The sequence below is a fragment of the Thamnophis sirtalis genome, unplaced genomic scaffold (genome assembly GCF_051295495.1).
Source record: "Thamnophis sirtalis isolate CommonGarterSnake01/CBP01778 unplaced genomic scaffold, rThaSir2_p1.2 scaffold_11, whole genome shotgun sequence".
Lineage (NCBI taxonomy): Eukaryota > Metazoa > Chordata > Lepidosauria > Squamata > Natricidae > Thamnophis > Thamnophis sirtalis.
Window position 1 is genome coordinate 25,779,145 of NW_028261391.1, and position 11,247 is coordinate 25,790,391.

The following is an 11,247-nucleotide window of genomic DNA, read 5'->3' on the forward strand; positions in this document are numbered from 1 at the left end:
TAATACTGCTGTGCACAGCTTTGCACTAAATTATCTATATAGTAAGCCAAAAATAGTTTAAGATTATAATTAGTCCACCTGTTTCCCCCATTAACATGCAAATACATTTTTCTTGTTCAGACTGCATGAGAGATTTCCCAGTCCTTGCAAAATATCACACATCCACATAAAAGGAGCAGCAACTCCTCTGTGAAGGGTGCGGGGGAGTTCGGCTTCTCTCTGCCATTTAAAGACTGCAGCAGGGAGAATCCCAACTTTTTTCGTCTCGCTCCATTCACGGAGGAGCTGCGGCTCCCTTTATGTTCCCCCTGGCTTCCTCCTTCCTGGGGGACCCACCTGAAAGGGACAGGCAGGCTGCCACAGCTTTGCTGAGAAGACATTTCTGAGAAGAGAAACTTCTCCAATCCAGCTGCACCCGAGCTGGTGGAGCGCCCATGCGATTGGAGTGTGAGATATTAAAACCCAGTTTTTATTCTCACAATTCAAAAGACAAGTCTGGTTCACAAAAGTTTTTGATTGCAAAAAAAATTGAAAAAGCGGTTGCAAGCGTGGCCTCCCAGATTCTTCCCCATGGCTTGAATACTAGGAGTGCAAAGACAGACTTCAAGTAATACAATTTATGCCTTTCTAAATCATTACTCGTGATGCCTAAAGAAGAAGCTCTCCCCATTTCCAAAATCATTCTTTGATATTAATTCATATTTCAAGAGGACAGCGTGACTTTTCTTGCAGACCCCTTTTTTCTTATCTGTGCTTCTTTTGTTATTTCAATTAAGGTGGTGGATGTTACCATCTCACCAATTGGTGTGCTTGTGTGTATTTGAATGTCAAAGGAATTTTAGCAAGTCATCCTGTATTGACTTTTCTGCTTATATTTCTGCTTAAATTTAAAATCAAGAAAAACAGCGCCAAGAGTTTCATACCTTTGTGTTACATTTTACACTTTATATGAATGAGTAACTTATTATTTATTTATTTCAGGAGCAACTGTGTGGCTCACCTGCACTGGCTGTCTCCCTGGTGGTTGCAGATGGTCCACCAGCTCGGGTGCAGCAGACCATAGAAGTTTGCACAGCACTGGAAGGCAGGTTCTAGGTCACCTGCCTGCCAGTAAGGGACGTCCACGCATAGCGCTTTTCTGAGCATGGGGAGACGGCCGTTGCAAACTACTGTGCGTCTCCCCATGCTCAGAAAATTGATTCTGTTTAAGTCCTTTGCTGGCAGGCAGGTTCTAGGAGGCCTGCCCACCAGTAAGGGACCTCCCCGGACAGTGCTTTTCTCAGCACAGGGAGACGGACGGCACAAACTACTGTGTGTCTCCCCGTACTCAGAAAAGTGATTCTTTTTAAGTCCTTTGCTGGCAGGCAGGTTCTACGAGGCCTGCCCACCAGTAAGGGACCTCCCCTGACAGTGCTTTTCTCAGCACAGGGAGACAGACGGCACAAACTACTGTGTGTCTCCCCGTACTCAGAAAAGTGATTCTTTTTAAGTCCTTTGCTGGCAGGCAGGTTCTAGGAGGCCTGCCCACCAGTAAGGGACCTCCCCGGACAGTGCTTTTCTCAGCACAGGGAGACGGACGGCACAAACTACTGCATGTCTCCCCATGCTCAGAAAAGTGATTCCGTTTAAGTCCATTGCTGGAAGCAGGTTCTAGGACGCTTGCCTGCCAATAAGGGACCTCCCCGGACAGCCCTTTTCTGAGCACAGGGAGATGGACGGCGCAAACTACTACCTGTCTCCATGCTCAGAAAAGCAATTGCATTTAAGTCATTTGCTAGTAAGCAGGTTTTAGGAGGCCTGCCCACCAGTAAGGGACCTCCCTGGACAGCACTTTTCTTAGCATGGGGAGACAGATGGGCATTCCGGAACATGCAATTTCTCCTTCAGTTTAAAAACCTTAATAGACTTCTATTAATTTAGAGCATGGACCATTCTTAAAGATAGATGGTTATCTATATAGAAGTAATGATAATAACGTATAGAGACAATTGTAATAGTATAGGAAATAATAGTAGAATGCTTGTACAGAAATAATTGTAATAATATAGAATAATATATGGCAGTAAGAGAGAAACAATAGCAATAGAGATACAATAAAAATACAGAATAGCGGTAATTGGAAGCACACATATACTTGTCTTACACATCGAAAGTCTAGCACTTTTTTATCTCTCTTGAGTTTGGATCAATCTAATTGAATATGATTTTAAAAAGATTCTTTAACACATACCCAAGTCAGAAACCCAGCTGAAAGGGATCTAGATAATCTAGTTCCACTACAGTGTTCTAGTTGCAGTCTCACAATTTTTGGATTGTTTCTCCTAAAAAGAGAAAATTGGAGACTGATTAAATAAGCTGGCTGTAAGGAATCCTCCTCAGGAGCATATCTACTTAACTGATCCAGCAGCTCACCATTGGAAGTAGTATTGAAGTAGTTTGTACATTGGTGGCATAATATATCTCATAGAACACTTTATTCATTTTTTTCCAAATCAACAAGTCAACTTGAATCAAAGATGAATTTATAGTCACCATTTCACCCATTTCCTTTGACACCAGCCATCCAAAATCCAATCAAGAGAAAACAAAAGGTTTTATTCATGGAATGCTACTCAAGAATTTACGTGGGTCTGCAGCCAGATATTCACACTGGTTGCGTCCCAAAAGGAACAAATTGACTGGTGCCAGGTGGTATAGGTGTGTTTTCACAGGTTCTTATTCAGCCACTCAATGTAGTTGTTAGCCATTCTGTGTCCCATATTTGGGGCAAAGGGGCCTGTAATAAATGTTACAACACCATGAAAAGCATTGTCAACATGTTCGTGTGCTACTTTAACTCCTGCTTCCCTAAGACGGGAAACATATATGATTCCATCATCCCTCAAGATGTCATATTGACAAGTGAGGACATATGTAAGTGGTAAGCCCTGAAGCTTAATGTCCTCAACTAAAAGTGGTGCCAGCCTTGGATCCAGTAAACCTGGATATTTGTGTCCAGTTTTGGAATTTCTATGTGATGGGTCAGTGTAAATGTGGCCTTTTTTAAATCTTTCAGGTAGCCACTTACTCCAGTTTACAAATTTAAACAAATGGTTGAACTCTGCAGGAACAAGTTGGTTGGTCTCTAAAGCTTTGGAAAAAGAGTCATCTGATGTAATATATTCACTGCGGACTCTGATTAGTAATGTTTTCGGCAGAATTGGCATGTTTTTATTATCCTGATAGGATGGCAATTCCAGATCAATACTCTGAAGACCAGGGTACAATAAAGCTTGAATCTTGAATGTAGCTTTGACATCAGGGTCATCTAGAATCTAGAAAAGAAAAATATTTATTAGAAATAGTTTTCCTATGAAAGATGGACTATTTAATAAGTTTTATATTTTGTAATATAAGCAAAACAGCCATTAAAATTTCAAAGCTTATACATTTTCTACCTCTTATTCAAAATTATAGACCAATCTAATAGACCAAACCAAACCTAAAATAATAGAAACCCAGTTTTGCCCATCTAATGTGAAAAGGCCCAGCAGTTGCCCTGATTGCTAATTGCTGCAGGTATTTTTTATTTACAGCCCAAAGTATTAGGTTGCATGATAATTTCAGAAAGTTGGGGTTCAATTAACATACATAATTCTATGATCCTCCATTTTGGACTCCTTAGAAGATCCTGAATCTTTCAGGATAATTAAAAATTATGACTTCCTACTCTTAGGTATATAGTGTGAAAAGCCCCAGGATAACTAAACTAGTATCAGGATAGCTTGTGATAACAGAGATTCGTAACACGTATAATTCCATTTGGATTTATTACTTTCAAATGGGTAATTCTTACCTGTTGGGTTACAGCTGCAGCTAAGTTACCTCCTGCGCTGTCTCCTGCAATGCCGATGCGGCTTGGGTCTACATTATATTTCTCCAGAATGCTGCTTTGTAGAAAGTATTTTGATACTGAGTACACATCTTCAAATGCAACGGGGAACCGATATTTTGGAGCTAGTCTGTAACTTTGGTTAATTAAAAAGACAATGAAAGAAATATATAAATTCCCTCTGTGGGTAAAATAAAGTAATTTATCACCAGATTTACACTATTGATACTAGATTTTAAATGGTGATTTTCTTCAATATAGAATTTGCTTATTTTTTTAAAATTCCTGAGTTATTTGTGTGCTAAATGATCAATAATATTTCTAATCTGGTATGTTTTGTCAATAGAATTATTATGCTTAATAACAGCCCTCAAGATCTGGCTATCCCGCCAGGCCTGGGGGTAAAGACCATAGTTTGCCCCCGCCCGAATGTTGAATGAATGTTGTTTGATCTTAACTACATATTGTATTTTTATGTTATTGTACGTCTTCCCCTCCCATAAGTTGTTAGCCGCCCTGAGTCCCCTCAGGGAAAAGGGCGGCCTATAAATAAACGCAACTACAACTACTACAACTTAATAGGAAGTTATGCTTTATGGAGTTTATGGAGTTGTATGGAATAATTGAGACAGAATAATCTTTAACTTTGAAAAATACCGTTAGCTTTTTTTTTTTTAAAGCAGCTGGTAAGCAAGACTGATGTAATAATCTGTGGAAAATCCCTTAAGAAAGAGAAGGAAAAACCACAGCCCACAGATAGGAGACATCTCAGTCCACAAATTTTTTTAATTCCTCACTTATTTGTATGCTAAATGATCAATAAAATTTCTTTTCCTTTTATCAACTAACTCTAATCTGGTCTGTTTAGTCAATTGAATAATTATGCTTTATAGAAAGTTATGCTTTAAGGAATTATGTGGAATAATTTACCAGGTTCAGAATAATGTTTAATTTTAAAAAATACTGTTAGCTTTTTTTTTAAGCAGCTGCTAAGCAAGACTGATGCAATAATCTGTGGAAAAACCCTTAAGAGCGAGAAGGAAAAACCACAGCCCACAGATAAGAGAAAAGAGACCACAAAAGAAATGTGGTGTAGAAAGCATCTCAGAAGGGACCATGCTGGTTCCTTTGAAAGTAAAGGCAGTAGGGGAAGAAAAGCAAAATTCTGTTACTACAACATTGCAATAAAGGTATTGTTACTACTCATAGTGTTGGTTTTTTTATCTGTAAGCCGTCCTGAGTCTCTCGAGAGTGGGCGACATACAAACCCTATAAATAAATAAAATCTACATTACCACAAAAGGCTGATATTTGTTATATTTTTATATTGTGAAATGTAGATTTTAGACCTTTAGAAATGATTTGTGCATTTCAGTTTATCTATTTAAATATTGCTATACTGTCTTCCAATCATATTCTGTTTGTTTACAATTTGCAAAAAGTATAAAAGACAGTAAATGTAAAACTATATTAGCTATCCATTATAAATGCAAAATAATACTTATAGCACAGCATATGCAATGAAATATAATTTTGCAACCAATAACAAAATACAGTATACGGGGCTTCAATGTGCCAGTCAGTACTATTAGTATCATTTATCATTTTTTTTTGCTTACAGAAAAAGATTAGAAAAAGATTAAGGAACAAAAATATCTCCTTCAAGCACCATTCTTACTCGACTGACACCACAATAGCACCTAGTCTTTCTGATGTCCATCTTGATAAGAGGTCATAGGCTTTCATGGCTGTGAAAAATAAGTGGCAAAGCATGTTTTATTACTCTTACAATACCAATACACAGTGCATGTGTCAAAAACAATATGGGACAAGGTCTTTAGACAACCACAAGAGTGAGACTAGAATGTTATCATAGAAAGCTAAGAAACATCAAGCTCATTTTATGAATGGCAGAATTGTTTCTGCCTCATGTTCATGTGAGATTTGAAGTCCTAAGCTTACAAATTCTAATGAGCTGTTTTCGGTTTCTTTTGGCAGGGACTTTCTGGAAATCTTCCATGAATCTCTAATTCAATGTTTCCCAATCTTGGCAACTTCAAGATTTGTAGATGCCAGTTCCCAACATTTTACGGCTGAGTAATTATGGGAGTTGAAATTAATGTTGGGAGCATCATAAAATTATTGAGGAGGGGATAAACTGCTCTTATCTCTACCATTCAGTGATTCTTTGGAATGATACTCCTCCTACTGAGGCTGCCAAGAAAGACTATCAAAGAAGAGAAGCAAGTAGTCAACAAGATGTGAAGATATTTTAAAATGGATTTTGAACATTTCCATCTTTAAATCAGAGGAGGAATATTTCTTATCGATTTAGCACAGTTTTAGTGTGCCTGGGGAAATCTTCCCTTAGCTGATTTGAAAGGGTGGGATTTTTTTGTTTTTTCTAATGGGAAACTAACATGCTACAACAAGATAACAGTCTCCTTTATGTTTGAGAATGCTGCTTGGTTCTACATCCCATAAATATATCTAGGAAATGAAAATAATGGGATGGCAGCAATTTAATACTTCATTTTCCCCTACTGCTCAGATTACATTGTAAATTAAAATTGGCAAACAGATAAACTGGCAAGAGGTAGAGAGGTTGGGAAGCGCAACCTCATCAATTTACTTTTTGACAATTGCGAATCTTGTACCTTCAATGTGATTCATTTTGTGAGAATCATCAGGATGGTTTAAAAAAATTAATTAATTAACCACCGACTCAAGAAAATTGGCTATCTCTGTTATACCTCAATGAAAGCCCTGGGACATCAAAAGAAATAGATTCATTTTTTATTTGAGACCCACTGTAGTGGAATAAAATACTTATGCTTACTTGCTGATCCTGTACACCATCCACCTCCATGGATGAAAATCACTGCTCTTTTCAAGACATCTGACTGCTTTGTAGGAATGTAAAGACGTACTGGAACATGGCTAAATTCTGTGTCTGTTACAATAACATTTTCATCAGATGTAGGTGGTGTGTATGTAGCAATTGTGTACAGATTTAGAACCTCTATAAAGTGTCCAACACCCAACATCTCCACAATTGTGGCCTACAAAACAAAAGAAATGTTAACATCCTTGTGCTAAGCAAAGGCTTCATAGTTCCAGGGGTGGGTTTCTACTGGTATGGACCGGTATGGTCATACTGAATGGTGAAATTTAGCGTGCCTTCCCATACCTGTTGATCAGGAGGCCTCACTCTCTCCCCTCATTTGCTCTTTCACTCGCCCCGCCCATCCTTACCATGCTGCCAAAATGTTCTCAGAAGAGGAACCAGAAGAAGAAAGAACTGGTGAGTGGCTGGGGTGGTGGTGGGAGGATGTTTGGGAAGAGGGAAGAGGCAGAGGGGCTGCTAGAAGAGTGTGTGCATGTGCAAAGGCTTTGGATTTTAAAAAACATCTGAGTGAATCCAGGAAGAGGGAAGAGGCAGAGGGGCTGGAAGATACTATAGCAACACAGACTTCCAGCCCCTCTGCCTCTTCCCTCTTCCTGGATTTACTCAGACATCTTTAAAACTCACAGCCTGTGCACACGCACACACTGTTCCATTCTTTTAAAAACGCCTGAGTGAATCCAGGAACAGGGAAGAGGCAGTGTGTGTTTGTAAGGTCAGTTGAAGACCGGCAAGGACAGCCAAATTTCCTTGGTAAGTAGCCGTTTTATTGTTTTGTGTACTTCTTTTATTCTTATTTAAGTAGTAAGTGCACAAAATAATACATTTCCATTTTTATATCTTCTTTTTGTAGGCCACTCTTTGTCTCAAAGAATTCAGTGACATTGATTGGCCACTCCCACCCAGTCACATGATCACCAAACCACTTCCACCCATCACATGACCACCAAGCCAATTCCACAAAACTGGCCACAATTACAGAATAGGTTCTAAAAAAAATCTGAAACCCACCACTGGTGGACATGAACAGCTAAAATGCATAAACAATGTATATTAAACAATGAGTATTTACTCTAAGATTTCCTTATTTGTGATGACTTGTGGAGGCCAATAAAATGCAAATAAGGGTTTCCCTTTCTGTATGCAGGCACAAAATAAAATAAAGAGACAAAATACATTATCTACATTACCAGTTAAGCATTGCAATCTGGAAATAATGAGGCGGTGAGGACAAGAATTTAGTCAGTTCAGTGAACCGATACATAAGATAAGAAGTGAAAGAAGTTTCTTTCTCCCCACCCCATTCCAGCATTTTCCCCCAAGTTCAGAGTCTGTTTTTTTCTGGATCAACCAAAAATTGATCCATTTAGTTACAGCAGGAATTGATCACACAGCTGGTTTCCATGCCTAAGGCTGGTCAAAAATTCCCTCTCCCGGTTTCTAGCTTAGTCCTTTAAGCAATAAACCAAACTGGCTCTCTTATGTTTCTGAAAAATACATTATATCCAATATAAAAAAGCATCTTGCTAAGAGTCTAATGTTCGGAAGAAAATATTTTGTAAAAGGATAAGTTTCTAAAAAATAGAAAGGCAGTTGCTCCTGTTTCCATTATACTTTTAATATATGAGATTATATCCAGAAAACGTGTTAAAAATATATATAAATTCCATCTCCCCCCCCCAATAGTATTAAGTATCTGCTTTCAATATGACAAATCTTCATTTTACAGATACTTAGTTTTCTTCATTCTTGGTTGTTGTTTTCTCCGGCATTATCTTATTTCCCTAAAAGTACAAATTTCAAGTACAAGCATTCTCAGGCATAAGCACAGGAAATAAATGTTTCAACTTACCGCATGAATTAGGCTTCTCCATATAGCATCTAAAAGCATCAGTTTCCAGGGTTCCTCCACATTGTCTGGTAAAGGCTGGTAGATGTAGTAGGCTATCAAAGTTGAAGCTACCAGAAGGCAGAAGAATTTTCCTCCCATCTTTTACTCTGTCTACTCTATTCAACTCTAGCTTTTACTGACTAATCTCAGGAGGATTGCAATACTGACAAGCAGGGACATGCAGTCACTAGAGGCAGGTGAGGCGGGGCCTCACCAGTCTCCTGAGGGAAAGAAAGAATTTTAAATATATTTTTTAAAATAATTAAAGCCAGGGTAGTTGCTACCAGATTCAAAGTCACAATGGTTTGGTGTCTGCTCTCCGTGTTAACTATGGGAGGAGGCTAGAGAACTCGGAGCCTCTTTTGCCTAAGGAATTGTTCGCCTTTTAAAAGTTAAGGTGGAGTTAACAAGCAAACACTTTCATATGCAAAAGAGGCACTGATTCTCCCGCCTCCTGATCAGGGAGCAGCAAATCATGCCTTATGAGCACGCTTACGTTAGCACGCTTACGTTGGCCAGACAAGAGGAGAGTTGAGAGAGTATCCAGTCCACAGCTGGAAAAGGTGGATCGGACGGAGGGAGGGGAGGATTCAAATTTATTGTAATTTAATTTGTAATTTTTTTATTGTGAGGTCTGTGTGCGTGTGTTTTTTTTTCTTTCTTCACGGCGGTGGGGTCGGAGGAGGCAGGGGGGGCGAGGCGGCAGAGCGCGGAGGTGGCAGGGACGTTCTCGCCGCTGTGTCCCGACAGGCCAGGTGTCTCGCGTTTATGTCTGCCATAAATCTGAGACGCCTGGCCTGTTGGACACAGTGGTGGCAGGGGAGGAATGGGCTGGGTGGGCTGGCTGGCTGGGGAGGGGGGAGCCCTTTAAAGCCCTGCTGCCGCGCCTTCCCAGCAAGATTTCCTTTCGGCTTGCGGTTTCCCTTGCCTGCCTTAACCAAACTTGGCACCCTGCCTCGGCTTTCGCACTCTCCCTCTCTCAGCTGTGCAGCAGCTTCGGCAGCAGCTCTCGGCCTACGGCAGCAACATCGCACAGGCTGTGGAAGGAGAAGGAGGAGGAGGAGGAGGGGAAACCAAGAGAGGCGTTTAACGGGCGTGCGCCCCACAGCCAGGACCGTCATTGGGCCTCAAGCCGCGTTTCTTCCTGCAAAGCCCTTCGGGCATCATGTGGAGATCTCAGGTTGCCCGAAGGGCTTTGCAGGAAGAAACGCGGCTTGAGGCGCAATGACGGTCCTGGCTGTGGGGCGCACGCTCGGTAAACACCTCTCTTGGTTCCCTCCTCCTCCTCCTTCTCCTTCCACAGCCTGTGCGATGTTGCTGCCGTAGGCCGAGAGCTGCCGCCGACGCTGCTGCACAGCTGAGGGAGGGAGAGCACGAAAGCAGAGGCAGGGCGCCAAGCTTTGGTTAAGGCAGGCAAGGGAAACTGCAAGCCGAAAGGAAATCTTGCTGGGAAGGCGTGGCAGCAGGGCTTTAAAGGGCTCCCCCCTCCCCAGCCAGCCAGCCCACCCAGCCCATTCCTCCCCCGCCACCACTGTGTCCAACAGGCCAAGTTGCTGGGAGGAGAAAGTTTGGGCTGCAGAGCAGAGTTTGAACTGCCGAGTGACGTACGGTGAGCTTCATGGCCGGTGAGGGTCCCGCTCTATGGCGGACGTGGCACCAGGGCTTCGGTGGGGCTTTCACGCTTGCCTCACTGGTCATGAAGGTCACCGCACGTCACTGCTGACAAGGTTAGCTAATCAAGCATTTCATTTGACCGTAAAAGTAAAGTTAGTGTCAGAGGATATTTGTTAAATGCTCATCAATATTTAATTTTGCTTTGGTGATTACAGGGTGAGACAGTTCTTGATTATTAAGAAGCTTTGTTTTTTCAGGGTTTTTCAGGAAAACTGTTTCTATATTCAAATATTTAAGGATTGCAACACACTTTCTTCACTTTGGCCTGGAAATTTCCTTCGAATTGCAGAACTGAAATTATATGTGACAAAGTTGCTGGAGAGAAAGCAGAATTGCTGGATTTACAGAAGATAAATCAATAGGAAAATGTGATTCAGATTAATAAAATAAAGATGCCATCACGCTGAGCAGTTTTCTTGCTTACAGAAATTAGTTATTGCCTTTTTCTGAACTGTTCTCTTGCTTTTAATAGATAATATTTAATTAAAACATATTAATTATTAAAATAAATTAATTATTCAAATGCATTTAATAATATGTTTTATGTATCCTCTGCATTCTGCTAGCTAAGCAGGACTAGTTAAGAGCAAATTTACTTTGGTTGAATGATGATGATGATGACTCAAATTTATGTGAAATCACCACTAACAATTCTTTAGCTGATGTTGATCTTTATTCTTACTGACTCGTTCCCAAGAATCTAGGAAGTCAATACATATTGGCATACTATATGAATAGATCCAAGCAAAGTTCTTTTTGTGATTGACATAAATTTTGTCAAATGTACAGATTTTCTATGTGCCACCCAAGACTTTCTGGTATGGCACTTAAAACCCCCCATATATTGATGAACTTTGATTGACTGAATCTTGATCAACATTATTATTAGTTTTCCCAACTCCCTGT

At 40.4% G+C, this 11,247-nt stretch overlaps 1 protein-coding gene across 1 annotated transcript; it reads right to left on the reverse strand.

Annotated features, from left to right (window-relative positions):
* Positions 1–1,689: 1,689 nt before the first annotated feature.
* LOC148043566 (arylacetamide deacetylase-like) lies at positions 1,690–8,830 on the reverse strand. The gene is made up of 5 exons (XM_087725378.1): positions 8,629–8,830; positions 6,711–6,933; positions 5,550–5,619; positions 3,836–4,007; positions 1,690–3,314 (listed from the first exon to the last, which is right to left on the reverse strand). The coding sequence occupies exons 1-5, from the start codon at positions 8,764–8,766 to the stop codon at positions 2,706–2,708; spliced, it is 1,212 nt and encodes a 403-aa protein (XP_087581504.1). The 5' UTR covers positions 8,767–8,830; the 3' UTR covers positions 1,690–2,705.
* Between the last annotated feature and the right edge of the window lie 2,417 nt (positions 8,831–11,247).